General features: G+C 43.2%; 1 protein-coding gene across 10 annotated transcripts in view; it reads right to left on the reverse strand.

Moving 5' to 3' along the window:
• inpp4b (inositol polyphosphate-4-phosphatase type II B) overlaps positions 1 to 18,803 on the reverse strand; it is a 1,159,724-nt gene that overhangs the window by 271,996 nt on the left and 868,925 nt on the right. For all 10 annotated transcript variants that reach the window (XM_086009058.1, XM_086009093.1, XM_086009068.1 and 7 more), the window contains one exon: positions 13,917 to 14,028. In XM_086009058.1, the coding sequence (XP_085865184.1) occupies positions 13,917 to 14,028 (112 nt within the window). The remainder of the gene's footprint in view (positions 1 to 13,916; positions 14,029 to 18,803) is intronic.

The raw sequence follows: 18,803 nt of genomic DNA on the forward strand, positions 1-18,803 counted from the left end.
AACCAGCATAAAGATGAAAGTAATGCGGAGTATTTAACAGAACTGCGCAAGCTATCGAAACACTGCCAGTTTGGAACGGGACTAGCAGATACTTTAAGGGACAAGTTTGTGTGTGGGCTTCAAAGTGAAGGAACCCAGAAATGGCTTCCATCAGAAAAGGATCTTACGCTGGACAAGGCTTTCAGCATTGCAGTATCACATGAAGCAGCAGCACGGGGCGCTGCAGAGATACAATGGAGACCGCAAGAATATGGCACAAATGAAATGTCATACGGAACAGTGAAGTGCTATCGCTGCGGCAGAACAACACACGACCATAATGATTGCTGGTTCAAGGACAAAGTGTGCAGACAGTGTGGAAAAGTAGGACACATAGCAAGAGTCTGCAGGTCGGGAAAGAAAACCAGCAGCAAGAAATCTCCACAGGAGAAGTACAAGAAGGTACATAAGGTGACGGAGAGTAGTTCTGACGAACAGAAGAGTGATACAGACTCCGGAAGCAAGGAGCTGGGTTGTCTGAAACTACATAATGTGATCAAAACGGAGGATCACCAAACTATCTGGGTCACGCTCAAGATAGCAGGAGTCCAAGTGAAAATGGAATTGGACACAGGATCAGCCCTAACAGTCATAAACCGAAGGGACTACAAGCGGCTATTCTCACATATACCCTTGAGAGATACAAAGATTGTCTTGAAGACGTACACGGGGCAAAAAGTCTACCCCAAAGGAAAAATAAGGGTGAACGTTATATATAATGGCAAGGAAACACCAAAACTAGACCTGTATGTATTACAAGATGGAGGACCACCACGACTAGGACGTAAATGGATCCGGAAGATACAGCTAGATTGGCATTCCATACAGGCACTGACTGTGGCTGACAAAAAGGATGACGACGTCACACCTGGGCGACTGTCAAAGATCCTAACTGACGCAAAAGAAGTGTTCCAGCAAGGACTCGGAACACTAAAAGGCATGACAGCGACGATTAAAATTGAAGAAAACGCAAGCCCAAAATTTTTTAAGGCCAGACCGGTACCTTATGCGATCCGCCCAGCCGTCGAAGCAGAGCTGGAGAGTCTGGAACGTTCAGGTGTACTGTCCAAGGTAGACCGGAGCGAGTGGGCTATACCCATCGTCCCTGTGATGAAAAAGTCGTTGAGCAGCACGCCTGGGGAACCAAGGAAGGTTCGCATCTGTGGGGACTTCAAGGTAACAGTGAACCCGGTCCTTTACACCGTACAATATCCACTTCCGCGGATTGAAGATATTTTTGCCTCGCTATCTGGAGGGAAACGCTTCACTAAGATTGATCTGGCCCAGGCGTATCTGCAAATGGAGGTAGAAGAAGCATCAAAAAAATAGCTCACAATCAACACCCATAAAGGTCTCTGCTAATACAACTGGCTGGTATTCGGGGTAGCATCAGCTCCGGCTATTTGGCAGAGGGCAATGGAACAAGTCCTGCAAGGGGTCCCAGGGACCCAGGCCTAGAAATTCAGTATAGCCACGTTTGGGGCGCTACAGCCGGGCAGCCGCTAAAGTTTGTGCCCGGCGCAACTTCGCGCCACCTTCGCCGATATTCAGTGGCATCGCCCCAAGAGGTTGTTGCTGCGCTAAAACAGGCGATGCACGACTATCATTAGGCGCTAAGCCGGCGGCCCGGGGCGATACCCCCGAGGGCGGGCGCAGCGCAGGTTCGGCGAGTTGCTGATTGACGGCAGACACTCTGGCGCCGGTGAGCTCTTAAAGGGGGAGGGTGGATTTGTTTGCCTGCCACGCCCTGCACACTGCAGCCCTGAAGCAAGGCCTGACCACTGCTGCTTGATCTGTACAACGCCCAGGACTATGGAGAAGGCCAACGTTTGCACCCATTGCAGCCCCCATTATATGTTTCCAATCAATGCTATGGCTCTGAAGTTAAAGCCAAGTGCAAAGCTGTGGCCTGAAGCCACAAGTACCTGTGCGAGTGTTGAGCCAAACCAGAAAGCTCTCTACCTTTGTCTCTCTGCAAAGATCCGTCTCTCACAAAGAAGGAGTGTTGCAAAATGGCTGCCATTTCTACTGCAGGAGGAGTGCCCTTTAATTTGCGCCCCCCTCGCCCCGCAGCGACTGGGAACCGTTCCCCTCTACCAGTCGCTAGGGGCGCCAGGTGCACAATAGGCCGGCGCCACTGAATTTCTGGTTTGGGGCGCACAAAGGGCGTTGCACGATGAAATGACGTCAGGATCTGCGCGCGCAGCTGAGCGCACGCAAAGGCTTTGCGCCGCCGCTAAATCTTTACTGAAGTTGGGGAGAGGCGCAGGTCGCGCTGCGCCCGGCCGCTAGCCGCCTAGCGCCCCACATCTCCTCCTCCTAAGGCGCTAGCGGCTGGCGCAAACAACTGAATTTCTAGGCCCCAGTGTTATTTGGACGACATCCTGGTCACGGGCGAAAATGACAGTGATCACCTTGCCAACCTGGAGCAGGTGCTCACTAGATTGCAGGAATATGGGCTCCGAGCTAACTGCCCTAAATGCGAGTTTTTTAGAAAACAGATCTCGTATTGTGGCCACGTTATCGATAAAGAGGGGTTACATAAGTCCCCAGAGAAGATTGAGGCAGTAGTCAAGGCTCCAGCACCGGAAAATGTGTCACAACTGAGGTCGTTCCTCGGGCTGGTAAACTACTACCATAAGTTCTTGCCAAATTTGTCTACAATACTACACCCACTGAACACCCTACTGCAAACTGGGGTGCCATGGAAGTGGAGTGACGAATGTAGACGAGCTTTCCAGAAGAGCAAAACACTAATCACATCGAAAGAGGTATTGGCCCATTACAACCCGGCATTACCAATTCGGTTGGCGTGTGATGCGTCACCCTACGGCATTGGAGCGGTGCTGTCGCACAAATTCTCGGACGGCTCAGAGAGGCCAATAGCCTTTGCGTCATGATCACTAACCTCAGCTGAGCGTAACTACGCCCAGATTGACAGGGAGGACCTCAGCCTAGTGTGGGGAGTGAAAAAGTTCAATCACTATCTGCACGGGCAGAAGTTCACCTTGTCTGACTGACCACCAACCACTTGTCTCCATCTTTAATCCAAAGAAGGGCGTTCCGGTGATGACTGCGCAACGGCTACAAAGATGGTCCCTTTTTCTAGGGGCGCACCAATATGAAATCGAGTATAAAGGCACGAAACAGCATGGAAACACTGATGGGCTATCACGCCTACCACTGCCTACTGCGGAGGAAGCACCAGCAGTGGATCCTGTCAAAATATTTCATTCGACTATAATTGAATGCTTGCCAGTAACTAACGCTGGTATAGAGAAGGAGACCCGAAATGACCCAACACTGTCTCGGGTATATGATTTGACGGTGAAGGGATGGCCAGCACATGGCGGCTCACTGTTGCCAGCATTCTCATCCAGAAGAGAACAGCTGTCAGTATGCCAGGGGACCTTGATGTGTGGATCCCGAGTGGTAATTCCACCCAAGTTAAGGGAGAGAGTGCTCAATGAGCTTCACGAAGGTCATCTGGGAGGGGTGAAAATGAAAAGCCTTGCTAGGGTTTATGTGTGGTGGCCGGGGATCGATCAGCAAATCGAGGACCTGACAAAGAGCTGCTCAGGATGCCAGAAGGTCCAAAATGCACCACCACATGCCCCTCTACACCCATGGGAGTGGCCCTCATCTCCATGGCAACGGGTGCATATTGATTTTGCTGGTCCATTCATGGACTCAATGTTTTTAATAGCCGTGGATGCGCACTCGAAATGGCCTGAGGTGATCAAAATGTCCTCCACCACCACAGAGAAAACTATTGCAGTCCTACGGACCATTTTTGCCAGGAACGGCTTGCCAGAGCAGATTTGCTCTGATAACGGACCACAGTTTGTGTCGAAGAGTTTCGAAGATTTATGAAAAGGAATGGGGTAAGGCATTACACATCTGCCCCGTATCATCCAGCCACAAATGGATTGGCTGAGAGGTTCGTACAAACCTTTAAAAAAGCAGTAAAGGCCATGTGCGATGACGACATTCCACTGCAGCATAAGGTGGACAATTTCCTGTTAGCCTACAGAAATGCGACACATGCAATCACCAACCAGGCCCCGGCCATGATGTTCTTTAACCGAAGGTTGAGATCTCGTCTGGATTTGCTCAGACCAAATGTACAAAGAGATGTTGAGAGTAAGCAATTCCAGCACATCAATGAGAAGCCGACAAGGAGCTTCAATGTAGGGCAACCAGTCTTGGCCCGCGACTACCGAACAGAGAAATGGCAACCAGGAACGATATGCACACGGCAGGGGCCACTAATGTACACAGTGGATGTTGGGGAGAACATTGTGAGACGCCATGCTGACCAGATCCTAGAGTCACAGGAACGAGTCAACCCCATGTCTCGGCCATACGTACCTCATGAGGAACCCGACGTACAGGTCGCATCCACCTCAGAAACAATAGCATTGGAAGCTGATGAATCAACTGACGACAGGGTGCTAGAATCGCCTCCACACCAAGAGCGAGACACTCGGGAAAGGCGTCATCCAGAAAGAATCAGGAAGCCTCCCCAGACTGAATATGTGAATGGACTATTTTCATGTAACATTGTATATTAAAAATGTTAATTGTTAAATGAGTATTATGGTACTGTTAATCTAAAAGGGGAGGAATTGTAATGTATATATACCTTAAGGGAGAGAACTACTTTTTACAGCTCCTGTATACTGTAGAACCGGCAGTGGCCACACCTGTATATAAACCCTGAGTAGTGATCTGTATAGTTAGTTCTAGAGTAACCTCATTCAGTCAACACCTGTTGAATCGTTCCCTGCAGTCTGTTGTCTGATTATTGAAGGACACAACATTAAGATACACGGACATAACACTCACCTTTCAGCATTCTGAAGGGACAGCTCCCTCCGCGACACCTTGGCCCACTCCTCAATCACCCCGAACAGCCCTTCCCCTTCGCCTGGCACCTGCCCGTGCAAGCGCAGGAGATGCAACACATGCCCTTTTACCTCCTCCCTTCCGACTGCCCAGGGCCCCAAACACCCCTTCCAGGTGAAACAGCGATTTACTTGTACTGTACTTCTTGCAATTTAGTATACTGTATTCGCTGCTCACAATGCGGTCTCCTCTACATTGGGGAGACCAAACGCAGATTGGGCGACCGCTTTGCGGAACACCTCCGTTCAGTCCGTACGGGTGACCCTGAGCTTCCGGTTGCCTGTTACTTTAATTCACCGCTTCACTCCCACTCTGATCTCTCTGTCCTTGGCCTATCACATTGTTCCAATGAAACTCAACGTAAGCTCGAGGAACAGCACCTCATCTTTCGATTAGGCACTTTACAGCCTTCTGGACTCAACACGGTGTTCAACAATTTCAAACTATAACCCCTGCCCCCATTTTTCATGCTGTATGATTTTGCCATTCCCATTTGCAACATTTTATCTTTCCTGCCTCTTACAAAAGCACAGTATGTTCCCTCAATTCCTTCCTCCCCTCCCCCCGCCCACTCTGCACCTGCTTAATATCTGTTACATCTCCAGCTTTTTCCAGTTCTGATGAAGGGTCCCAGACCTGAAACGTTAACTCTGTTTCTCTCTCACGGATACTGCCTGGCCTGCTGAGTGTTTCCAGCATTTTCTGTTGTTATTTCAGAATTAAATCGTTGCCTGGTTATCAAGTGGCAGTCTTTGCAATTCCAAAAAAAAAATGCATTTTTTTTATTGCTTGGAGATAATGTCCACACATAGTTTTAGCTTTGACATGGCTTTGCACCCGTCATAATAATCAAAAATAGGCTGCACCCATTCTTAAAAAGGAAAATAAGCTGTAGGATACCCTGAGCAGTGGCTCTTCCCCTTTCTCTGAGCGCAGGGGACCACAGTTTGCTTATTTTATGAGAACAGGCGATCTCACTGCCAGCACACAACTTCACATCACTGTGGAATCAAAAGCATACCACATGGCCAGCACCAAATGTGGAGAATAACTGGGGTAATAAAATCATAGGAACATAGGAACAGGAGTGGGCAATTCAACTCCTCAACCCTGTTCCACCATTCAATTAGATCATGGTTGATCTGCGTCTTAGCTCCATCTAACTGCCTTGGTTCTGTAACCCTTAATACCCTTTCCTAACAAAGATCTATGGATCTCAGTTTTGAAATTTTCAATTGACATGACCGCAACAGCTTTTTGGGAGAAGAGTTCCAGATTTCCACTGCCCTTTGTGTGAAGAAGTGCTTCCTGACATCGCCCTTGAACTCCCTAGCTCTAATTTTAAGGTTGTGCCCCCTTGTTCTGGATACCCCCACCAGAGGCATTACTTTCTCTCGATCTACCCTTTAATCATCTTAATGGATGGATATAACTAAATCATAATTCACTCATTAAAGCACCTTACATTGTGAAGTTCCCTCTTAGAATGAAACATTGCTAACAGTTAATTCTGAAGCAAAAAAACAGCTTCTGTTTAGGGCCACTGTTTTACGACCACTGACTAAGTCAAATACTATTTTTTATTATATGGGATTTTATGATTTTTACTGGTGCTTTGGGCACTTCATTCTGTAATTCTGTCCATTGTTCTATCAATATCAAAAACCAGTGACCTGACCAATAATATGCAAATGGGCAGCTAATTAGTGCCAGGAGCAGAGAAACAGAAAATTAGTGCACTATTGGTGAATTTTTGGATTTGTACAGTCTTTAATAGATGTGAATTTCCATGAATAACCAAAAATTACACTAAAATGTGCAAAAATTCATAATTTAAATGACAGAGGAAAGCATGCTTAATTGAATTTTCACCAATCGATGCTCTGTATAAAAAAAAAATCTCTGCTCACTTTTCTAAACAAACAAAAAATGATACCCGCTGTTGCTGTTCACAAAAGCTGCCTCTCACAAGTGCTATTTGTCTGTAAAGAGTTTACAATAGAATAGCACAAATGTTAATACATTTATATTTACTCACTTCTCTGACGTAAAAGTTTTGAGAATTCAATCAATAGTTTCTTTCAAAGTGCTTTGGAAAAAGCAAAGATAGCCTGTAATTCTACCCTTGAACGTCTATTGGTGTACAGATTGTATGCTAAGAAACTCAGCACATGCTCAAAATGCACAAAGGTGATTGAAAGCTTGGGACAACTGTTGTGAGACAAAACTATAAAGTCAAAGCCCAAGTTGTTCCAGAGAGGCTTAGGTCCTGAAGTAAAATGTTTATCCAAGACATTAAAATACACAAAATAGGTAAATTTAATCATGTCATTGTGAAATATTTAATTTAATTTTCAAATTTTAGAAAAAATTTGTGTAACACTTTAGTTTGGACATTTAAGTTAGTGATGAATAAAGGGTGGACAATTTTTTTTGAAAAAGCATTTGAATGATCCAATTAGTTAATTAACAAAAAGTTACAGGAAACTATTTACATAAGAAAATTCAATTATAAGTGATTACAGAATGAGCTTCAATTTTAACATTAAAATGTGACAAAAAACATGACAACAGTAAATTGAATTTATGGACAGGAAATGCATGCAGACACAAGATACTTAATAATAAATAATACATAGAGCAGATCCTGTGTGAAACTTGTAATGGTAAGTCAGAGGATATTGTTTCATGCTATGTAATGTACAATATATATTCAGGGCCTAATAATAACAGTAAATGGGTAAGTCAAACTTTATTGACATATTATAGGAATGTTAGTGCCATTTCTAGGCTCAAATTCTATGATTCTTATATAGGATTACATAGGATATACAGCACAGAAACAGGCCATTCAGCCCAACCAGTCCATGCCTGCGTATATGCTCCACTCGAGCCTCCTCTCGTCTTTCCTCATCTAATTCTATCAGCATAACCCTCTAATTCCTTCTCCCTCATATGCTTATCTAGCCTCACCTTAAATGCATCTATACTATTCGCTTCAACCACTCCCCGTGGTAGCAAGTTCCACATTCTCACCACTCTCTAGATAGGCATTTCTTCTGAATTCCCTATTTGATTTCTTGGTGACTATCTTATATTGATGTGAAAAAGAGCAAAGCTAGTGGCCAAGTGGAAACATTCTCTCTGTGTCTACTCTATCAAAACCTTTCATAATTTTAAAGACCTCTATTATTTAACCAATCAGCCTTCTCTTTTCAAGAGAAAAGAGACCCAGCCTGTTCATCCTTCCTGATAGGTATACCCTCGCATTTCAGGTATCATCGTCTAAATCTTTTTTGCACCCCCTCTGGTGCCTCTATATGCTTTTTATAATATGGTGACCAGAATTGTACACAGTACTAAAGTGTGGTCTAACCAAGGTTCAATACAAGTTTAGCATAACTTCTCTACTTTTCAATTCGATCCGTCTAGAAAAAACCCTAGTGCTTGGTTTGCTTTTTTATGGCCTTCTTCACCTGTGTTGCTACTTTTAATCATTTGTGTATTTGTGCTCCAAGATCCCTTTGCTCTTCTACCCCATTTAGATACTTATTTACCAAGTAATATGTGACCTCACTATTTTTCTAACCAAAATGTAATACCTTACATTTATCTGTGGTGAAATTAATTTGCCAATTATATGCCCATTCTGCAAGTTTATTAATGTCTTCTTGTCATTTGCTGCAGTTCTCCTCAGTATTGATTATCCCCTCATGTGGTGTCATTCGGAAATTTAGAAATTGTGTTTTTGATTCCAAAGTCTAAATCGTTAATATAAATGGTGAACAACATTGGTCCCAGCACCGATTCTTGTGGGGCCCCACTTTCCACTCTGAATATCTACCCTTTACCCGTACTATCTGCTTTCTATCTTGAAGCCAACTAACTATCCATTCGGCTACTTGTCTCGACTCTGCATTCTCTGATCTTATTCATTAGTTTATTATGTGGTACCTTATCGAAGGCCTTTTAGAAATCTAGATAAATTACATCTACTACATTACCCTTGTCTACTCTCTCTTACGTCGTTAAAGGATTCAATGAGGTTGGTCAAGCAAGACTTTCCCTTTTGAAATCTATGCTAACTCTTCATTATTATATTTTTGGTTTCTAGAAGTTCTTCTATAATTTCCTTTAGTAGGGATTCCATTATTTTTCCTACCACCGATGTTAAGCTCACTAGTCTATAGTTCCCTGAACATGTTCTACCTCCCTTCTTAAATATAGATATTATTACATTAGCGATCCACTAGTCCTCTGGCACTACACTTTTTTCTAATGAATTATTAAAATGTATAATAATGCCTCCGCTATCTCTTCCTTAGATTCTTTTAAAATGCACTGATGTAATCCGTCGAGACCAGTGATTTTATCCTCTTTGAATTTGATTAGTTTATTTAATATTTCTCTTTTTATTTTAAATACGATCATTTCCAATCTCATCTTCCAATGTCACGTCCACATCAACGGTCTCCCTGATAAATACTGAAGCAAAATTATTATTTAATATTTTTGCCATTTCACTATCGCTTCCTGTGATTTTATCCTGTCCATCCCTTAGTGGCCCTATTCCCCTCCCAGATGTCCTTGTTTTATTTATGTGCCTGTAGCATATGTAATTATTTTGTTTTATGTTCCTTGATAATTTAATTTCTCTTTGCCTTCCTAATTGGTTTTTGACTTCTCTACTAATGTCTTTGTATTCTCCCTCGTCAGGCTTTCCCCTGCTGTCCATGTAGTTGGTGTATTCCTCTTTCCTTACCTTCAGTGTTTCCCTTATGTCTTTATTCATCCATGGTGTCTCATTAGTGTTCAGCTTGTTCTTGTTTTTTTACGGAATATATTTTTCCTGGACTCTGTTGAACATGATTTTAAATGTTTCCCATTGCAGTTCTACATCATTAGTTGCCAATATTGTTGTCCATTTTATTTTCCCAAGTTCTATTCTCAGCCTCTCAAAATTGACTTTTCTCCAATCTATTATGCTGGTTTTCGTCATACTTATGTACTTCTCAATTATCATCATCATAAAGCGTATTATATTACGGTCACTATTGTCTAGCTGTTTCCCTACTCTTACTTCTCTTATCTGCTCTGGTTCATTCCCCATTATGAGATCCAATAGCGAATCCTCCCTTGTCGGGCTTCTTGCATATTGGGTTAGAAGTGTAGGGTTCTCAAAATTCCCACATTCCCCAAAAGTTATGGATAAAGGGACCCTGTATGGACAAGTTATTAAAAAGGGTACCCAAAAGAAAATGGCTTCTGAAACCTCGTGACTGAGGCCTACAGGATTTTAAAAGCAAGGCCCTGCAAAAGGCAGGCCCATTCAAATCCTGAAACGAAACCTAATATGCATGGATCTGTGAAAGACTTTGTCATTTTCTAAAGCCAGACAGCTAGGTAAACACAGGATATGCATTCTTCATCTTGAAAACCGTTTAACTCAGGATAGACGTAATCTTGAGGCCATTAACTTTTTGCATACATAATCGGTAACAGCTCAAAGTAGCTACCAAGCCAGGAAAAGACAATTAAACTTCATAAATGACAAACAGCCAGGATATTGAAGCCATTAAACAAGGAGACAACCGCCCCAAAAACAGTTAAAGTGAATGACTGTAATCACTTTAGATGAGCCCACCAAAAATTAGACAAAGAACTGACCTGATTTGGCGCGCAGATAAGGGGTGAAGAACCGGTATAATTGTAGGCCCACCGGTAGCCAAGCTCTTTCTCTTCCACTTTTCCTCTCCTCCCTCCCCGCGCTGCTCGACACCGAGGATGCCCATTACAACATCGGGGGCCAAACGCGGGAGGAGAAAGGGACCCGACTCAACATACACACAGGACACACGGGGCCGCAAGCGGGCAGGCGAGATGAGACGAAACGAACGGCAAAAACCGATAAGCAGAGAAGGGCAGCGTAAAGAAGCGTTGGGGATGAGCGGGCACACACCCCAGTCCAGGTATAAGCTGGTGTTCGAAGCATGGGTAGAAGGATCAAGCCAACACCATAGACCGCCAACCGAACCCCAACTGCAACAAAACCTTTGAAGACCAGACCACCACCAGAAGAACAACCATTCTGCAAGGTAAAGTACCCAACAAAGACTTTACTCCCTATCTCTAACGGAGGAAAAAGAGGGTACTTTACACAGACGACTCCACTCCCGCGCCCTGGGACCACGTGACGACGGCAGGCCCCAAAGGACACAAAGAGCGAACCCCAAAACCACAACCGGTTTAATCGACAGGTTTCGAACCGTAAAAAGGAACCCCATTGGTGAGCATAAATCCCTGGCCCCTCGTAGCTTAATCTAGTTAGGTATTGGGGGTGGGACAAGGGTAGGGGGATTTTTAATGTGTTTGTTCCCTCGATGTGCCGTGTGTTCCCCATTCCCAAATAAGTGTACTTTTTAATATGCCTATAATCATTCTAGTAATTTTCAGTGTTGTGACTTTATTGTGCCTTTAATAAAAATTACGGTTTTCTTGCACCAAACCAGTTGTCTACTCTATTTCTCTATCGCCGCCTGTACCCAAGTCTGGTGTCTAGAACCCAGGGGTGTGGGGGCAATTTGAACCGCTCAGAGACAGTCAGGGGCAGAGCTGACTGGGCACACGCCACCCCCTACAGAAAGGAATCCTGTATACATTGTAGGAACTTCATTCCCTTATCCCCTTTACCTACCTCTTCTGACCAATTAATTTTGGGATAGTTGAAATCCCTCATGTTGTTATTCTATTTTTTTTACTCGTTTCCCTAATTTGTTTGCATATTTCTTCCTCCACCTCCCTTCCACTATTAGGTGGTTAGCAGACTACACCTATTAGTGAGATTGATCCTTTATTTCTTTTATCTCTCTCTATCCATATGGGTTCTATTTCCTTCTTACTGATAGCTGCGTCACTTTTTCAACTGCCATTATGTTACCACTAATAAGTACAGCTACTCCACCTCCCCTTTTTTCCCTCTCTATCTTTTCTAAATATGTTATACCCGGCAACGTTTAATTCCCAGATCTGATATTTCTGCAGCAATGTCTCAGTAATCCTTACTATATCTGGTCCCTCGCAACGCATTATTGCCTCCAGCTCCCCAGTTTTATTACGGACAGTTGCTGTATATACAGTTTAACTCACTTTTAATAGCAGTTCCTTTCACTTTATATCTAACCGTCTTTTTACACTCCTGTTCTATAACTCTATTTATTCCCTGGCCATCTATGTCCTCCCTTAGTTTAGTCTATGCTCTCCTTTCCTATTTTGTTTATATTTGGCTGGTTTCATTTCTTGTAGATCCCTTGTTACGAATGCTTCATGTATTCAGATAAAGAGCCTTTCATTTTAACGTTTTACTTTTATTCCCTGCTTTCACATTAATCGCTGGTGCACTATTACCGTTAAACTCTCTCGCCCTTCCTGTCACACTCTGCTTATCTTTACCCAAATCTCTACACTGCTCCATCGCCTTGACTTTTCTCTTTAGATTTCTAAATTTCCCCTCACCTGATCCCGCCCCCCGCCCCCCTTTTTAGTTTAAAGCCCTATCTACAGCCCTAATTATTCGAGTCGCCAGGAAACTGGTCTCAGGCCGGTTTGCATGGAGACCGTCCCAATGGGATAGCTCCCTCTTTCCCCAGTACTGGTGCCAGTGCCCCCTGAATCAAAACCCCTTCCTCCCACACCACTTTTTGAGCCATGCATTTAACTCTCTGATCTACTTGTCCCTATGCCAATTTGCGCGTGGCTCAGGTAACAATCCAGAGATTATTACCTTTGAGGTTCTGCTTTTTAATTTGGACCCCAGCTCCTCAAATTATCTCAGCAGAACCTCATTCCTAGTTCTACCTATGTCGTTGGTTCCTACGTGGACTACGACAACTAGATCCTCCCACTTCAAATTCTTCTCCAGCCACGAGGAGATACCCTTAACCCTGGCACAGGGCAGGCAACACAGCCTTCGGAACTATAGAAGGGGAGATAACAGTGGCGGAGAGCATCAACCTCTGGCCCAATTTAAGTACCCACAAGATTGGTGATATTCACAGAATCACAGAAACCCCACAGTGCAGATAGAGGCCATTTCGGCCCATCGAGCCTGCACCGACACATATCCCACCTGATCCCCGTAACCCCTACACCAACACATATCCCACCCTATCCCCGTAACCCCACGTATTTAATCCCCCTAACACTAAGGGTCAATTTATCATAGCCAATCAACCTAACCCGCACATTTTTGGACTGTGGGAGGAAACCGGAGCACCCGGAGTAAACCCACGCAAACACGGGGAGAATGTGCAAACTCCACACAGACAGTCGCCCGAGGCCGGATTCGAACCCGGGTCCCTGGCGCTGTGAGGCAACAGTGCTAACCACTATGCCACCTGTGGAAAACAGCCTCAGTATGACCTATGTTGGAAAGATAGATGAGAAGTCTTGGGGTAAGTGAGCAATATTAGGGACAAATCTTGAAGGAATATCAAAGATAAATGAAGTGAATAGCTAAGTTTAATCATGATGGTAAAACATGACAGACAGGTATGATGGAAAAAGCATGTTGGAGAAAAGTGTGATAGGAAAATGTTACAGGAAGTATTACTCGACAGGCACTGCATACATATGAAAGACTTTTCATATATATTATAGATAGAGATATTTTTATCTGTGTGGCAATGCTCTGCTGTTGTAAACAGGCAATATTTTCTCAAAGTCGATAAGAGATTTATATCACAACATAATAAGCTAAATATTACAGTACATGTTTTCATTCTGTAAACTGTTACATTCCATTGAAACTTTTACATTGCAGTTAAGTGTCGCTAATGCCGATCCTGTTAGGTGAATATGACCTTGTGGTGAACAACTTATTTAATGACCCGCTAATTCTAGGCTGGATTTAAATAAACATTAAAAATAGAAACACTAAATGCATATTTACACAGCAGTTGTTTTTTTTTTACCTTTTGTCTTGACAATTCAGCAGGAGTTTGGTCTGGTTCTTCATTCTCATTCTCTCCCATTTTAAGGTTGCTGACCACTATGGTCCCCACTTTGCTTGAACCATCTAGAGGGCTGAAACATAAATGAATATCTCCTGACTCAAGGTAAAAGGAATTCTCAACAGCATTTCGCTGGTAATTGCATGTTCTCAAATGGGCATGCCACATAAGATTTTTAAAATATTATTCCTTTCGAAAGTATTGCTTGCACTCAAACATATTTTGGCTGCGGGACTCAATTTCAGTTTTATTTTAAGATGCTCTTGTTGCATCTATTTATAAATGGACAACATGTCAATCACATTGCCTGGTACTGAGCGGCAAGATCAGTGCACATACAAAAAAAATGCAAATATCCAACAGACTAGCAAAATGCAGCATACAGTGAGAAAACTGTTATTTCAAGATTGTCGACCCAACCCTACTAGTCACAGACACATTTCTGTGAGATTGTGGCCAGCTGAACGCTTTACTCTAAATACAGTCAAGATGCTTAGTCTTTATTGTATCAGAATTAAATATCAGTGCAGAAGTTAGATCATCATACAAAGTGCCTAGATTTTTACATTTTTCATCTATATCAATTCAAGGATAATATTTTTTATGTAAGCACAGGCTTATGCTGCATCCTGACTTCAACGGTAATGCTGTAAGCAATGAACTGTGACTGACCTAAAAAGGATCCGAGACCCATCTAGGCTGTAATCTTTTCTGGCTGCTGGTGGGCAGAGCAGCTCAGCTGATGTATAAAGGACAACTACATGGTTGTTTTCCTCACTGGCCTGTATGGAACAACTACAGCGACTGGGGCAGAAACTAGGTTATGAACCATGCAGCAAGAATTCCTCTCGCCGCTGTGTGGTGCAACATTATAAATCCATTCATGAAGATTTTCTCTGTTCTGTATTTCTAGTTAAACTTAAACTTGTTAGAATCATACAATGATATGGCAAAGGAGGCCATTCAGCCCATCGTGCCTGTGCCAGCTCTTTGAAAGAGCATTCCCCTGCTCTTTCCCTATAGCCTGCAAATTTTTCCTTTTCAAGTACTTATCCAATTCCCTTTTGAAAGATACTATGGCATGAGCTTCCACCACCCATTCAGGCAGTGCAATCCAGATCACGACAACTCGCTGTGTAAAAAAAATTCTCATCTCCTCTCTGGTTCTTTTGCCAATTACCTTAAACCTGTTACCGACCCCTCAGCCAGTGGAAACCGTTTCTTCTTAGTTACTCATGCAGAGTGCCGGGCTGACCGATCGCAGCACGGATGCCGTGACCAGTGGCCGAAAATATATATATATTTTTTTTAATTGGCAGGTTTTTTTGTCCGGCCGTCCACCGCGCCTTTAAGTTACACCCCGCGAGCGGCCAGCCTCACTGTTCGCAACCCCTGCAGCATTCGGTAACATCGCCCGGTGCTGCTGCAGGGTGCGATTGCGAATTTTTCTTCCGAGGGGCTACTGGGGCGCTGCGCCCGGAGACGATATCATGATCTCTGAGTGCAAAAGGTCAGGAGGCTAAACCTCCCGCGGAGTTTCACGGGAGGCGCGGTTATCGCCTCGGGAGCGGCGCAAAGCCATTCACGGCCCGTTAGCGCGTCCTATCAGAGGTGCAAATGAGGGGAATTTCACCCCCATGGTATTAGTGAGAATGTAACAGTGTGGATAGAGGAATGGCTAGGGGGACGGAAAGCAAAGACTAGGAGTAAATGGAGGTTTTTTTTGATTGGCAGGCCCAAGGGATCTGTGTTGCGACCTCTTTTGATTTATTTTTATATAAATGATTAGACTAAGGCACAACTATGGTAATGAAATTTACTTATGGTACCAAATTAGGAGGTAAGGCAAACTGTGAGGAAGGATGCAGGAGAATGCAGGAAGACAGGCAAGTTAGCGGAATGGCCCGACAGGTAGTAGATGCAGTTCAATGTAGAGAAATAAAAAGTAGTTACTTTAGGAAAAAGAACAGTGAAAGACAGTACTACAACAACTTGCTTTTATATAGTGCCTTTAACATAGAAAAATAACACAAGATGCTCCATCAAGGCTTAAGGAAAAATAGCTGAAGGAGGAGATATTAAGAGAGGGTGACCAAAAATGTTGCCAAAGAGGTAGGTTCTAAGGAGGATCTTAAAGGAGGATAGGGTGGTGGAGAGACAGAGGGGTTAGGAAGGAAATGACAGAAAATGGGGCCTAAGCAGCTAAAGGTACGACTCCTAATGATGGGGCAAAAGGAGGGGGAAGCGCAACAGAAAAACAGAAAGAACTTGCATTTTTATCGTGCCTTTCACAACAGCAGGCCAAAATCAGAGGAATGGATAGTTTGGGGATGGGGGTTTATAGCACTGGAGGAGGTTACAGAGATAAGGAGGAGTAAGATCATGAAGGAATTTAAACAGAAAGTTGAGAATTTTAAATGCGAGGTGTTGGGATATCAAGAACCAATGTAAGTCAGCGATGACAGAGGTGATTGGCAAGCAGAAATTGGTACAGGCTAAGAAACTGGCAGCAGAGCTTTGGATGAGTTGACCTTTATGGAGGGTGCAGGATGGGAGGCTGGCCAGGCAAGCACTGAAATAGTCAAGTCTGAATGTAACAAAAGCATGGGTTTCAGCAGCAGGTGAGCTGAGGCAGGGATGGTGGCTGGCAATATTACAGAGGAGGAAGTAAGCAGTCCTTGTGATGGGATTGAAGTAACAGTGGCACAGTGTGAGACACAAGGAAATTCACCCCTATGATTCTATGAAAACAAAACAAATTGTAGGTTGTATTTTTTCAGTACAGTGAGTGAAGCTCTCTCATCATCATACTCAGTTTGCCAGCCACACTTGTACTATTAACAGAACTATAATAAACAACTACTTGCATTTAGATAGCGCCTTTAACACAATAAAACGTCCCAAGGCACTTCACAGGAGCGATTATCAAACAAAATTTGACACGAGCCACATAAGGAGAAGTTAGGGCTGATGACCAAAAGGTTGGTCAAAGAGGTGGGTTTTAAGGAGCGTCTAAAAGGAGGGGAGAGAGGTAGAGCGGCGCAAAGATTGAGGGAGGGGATTTCAGAGCTTAGGGCCTAGGCAGCTGAAGGCACGGCCACCAATAGGCGGAGCGATGAAAAACAGGGTTAGTAGCCACATTTATGCAAACAAGAAACCTGACCAGCTAATTAAATTGACATAAATTTGCAGTAAAAGCCCAGAAAGTTATCTGATCAAAGGCCGTACAGCATGAATTGATAATAGATCCATGGCTCACAGCATTCTAAGAAATAATCTCAAACATCCTCTATTAAAGTTTATAATTAATGTGATAGACTGATCTTGAGTAGTGCTTTAATCATCCTTTCATCCCCTACTCCAGAATTAAATTCACTGGAACATTTGCTGTAACAGTATTATGAGAGCAACAGAAATAAAAAAGGAAACCAAAGCGAGAAAACTCGAAGGTTGGCTGGTGTATTGTGCTTTAAAGAGAGCAGAAAGAAAGCAGAGAGAAGAGGCATCTCAGAAATGTTACAAAGTGGTTGTGAATAGATTAATGAAATATTCTGTAAACTGATGCTAATATAATCCTGTTTATTCATATCATTAATAATACAGCGAATCACACCTAAGCTCTGTGTGAAAGGCTTTGGTTGTGCATTTCTGTTCAATTTTGACAAGTGTAGCTAGCTGAAGCAGGCCATTCGGCCCAACCATTCCATGCTGGTGTTTATGCTCCACTCGAGCCTCTGAATAGATCTCCCGAAAAAAAAAATACAGAAATGAATAGGAAAGGGAACATGGTACAAATGCACAACAGGTCAATCAACAACTGAAAAAGAAAGATAGAATATTTCCAGTGTGGCCCTTCAGCAAACTCAAACGTTCACCTGTCCTTCCTGGTTTTTATTTCAGATTTCCCATATTCATATTTCTTCATTCTAATTCAAGCCAATTTATATTGTTCCTTATCATGTCAAAATGTCTCAAGGCATTTCACGCAACAAATTAAATTTGAAGTACAGCAAATCATTTTGGCTCATTGGTAACACTCTCACCTGAGTCAGAAGGTCGCGGGTTTAAGTTCCACTGCTGGACTTGGGGGCACATAATGTAGGTGGACACTTCAGTGCAGTTACAAGAATTGGCGGTATCGTTCTTTGGATAAGATGTTGAACCGGGAATCTTCTGCCTTTTCAGGTAGACATAAAAGATCCCATGGGAATTTTTCGAAGCAGAGTAAGGAGTTTGCCTGGTGTCCTACCCAACATTTATCCCTCAAGCAATTCCAGCAAAACAGATTAACTGGTAATTCACCTTACTGCTGTTTGAGGGACCTTGTTGAGCTACAAATTTGCAGCTGTATTTGCCTACAAAACAACAATGACTACACTTCACAAAGTAATTAATTGGCTGTGTTCACTGGGGGTGTCTTTCTTCATATATAGGCAGATTATAAGTGAAAATTCAATAACAAGGCTTTACTAATTTTCACTTTCTAAATTGACTGCTCAAGAAAATAGGATCTCATTGTAAAAGGCAAAGAACACACCAGAACAGTCACTATAAACTTATTATAAAAACTTGAGAAGAAAAGTCAATGAAAATCAAGGACCTTGCTAAATCAGTGATTGTAATGCATACAGACATGCTATTTCCCTGTACTATTCTAAAATAAAATGCAGTCTATCTTTTAAGAGTCATGTGAAACAGGATCACTGCAATGTGAAACATACAAGTTGGGAGAGTTGGTCACCACTCTGAAATGGACCAATTTTCAAATGATTTAATTGTATTGTTTGCTAAATTCTCTTGCTCTCGTGTTGTTTTTTTTAAAAAGGCTATAGGTCTTTGCTGATCTCA

The sequence above is a fragment of the Somniosus microcephalus genome, chromosome 2 (genome assembly GCF_052327205.1).
Source record: "Somniosus microcephalus isolate GS21.2 chromosome 2, FLI_Smic_1.0, whole genome shotgun sequence".
Taxonomy (NCBI): domain Eukaryota; kingdom Metazoa; phylum Chordata; class Chondrichthyes; order Squaliformes; family Somniosidae; genus Somniosus; species Somniosus microcephalus.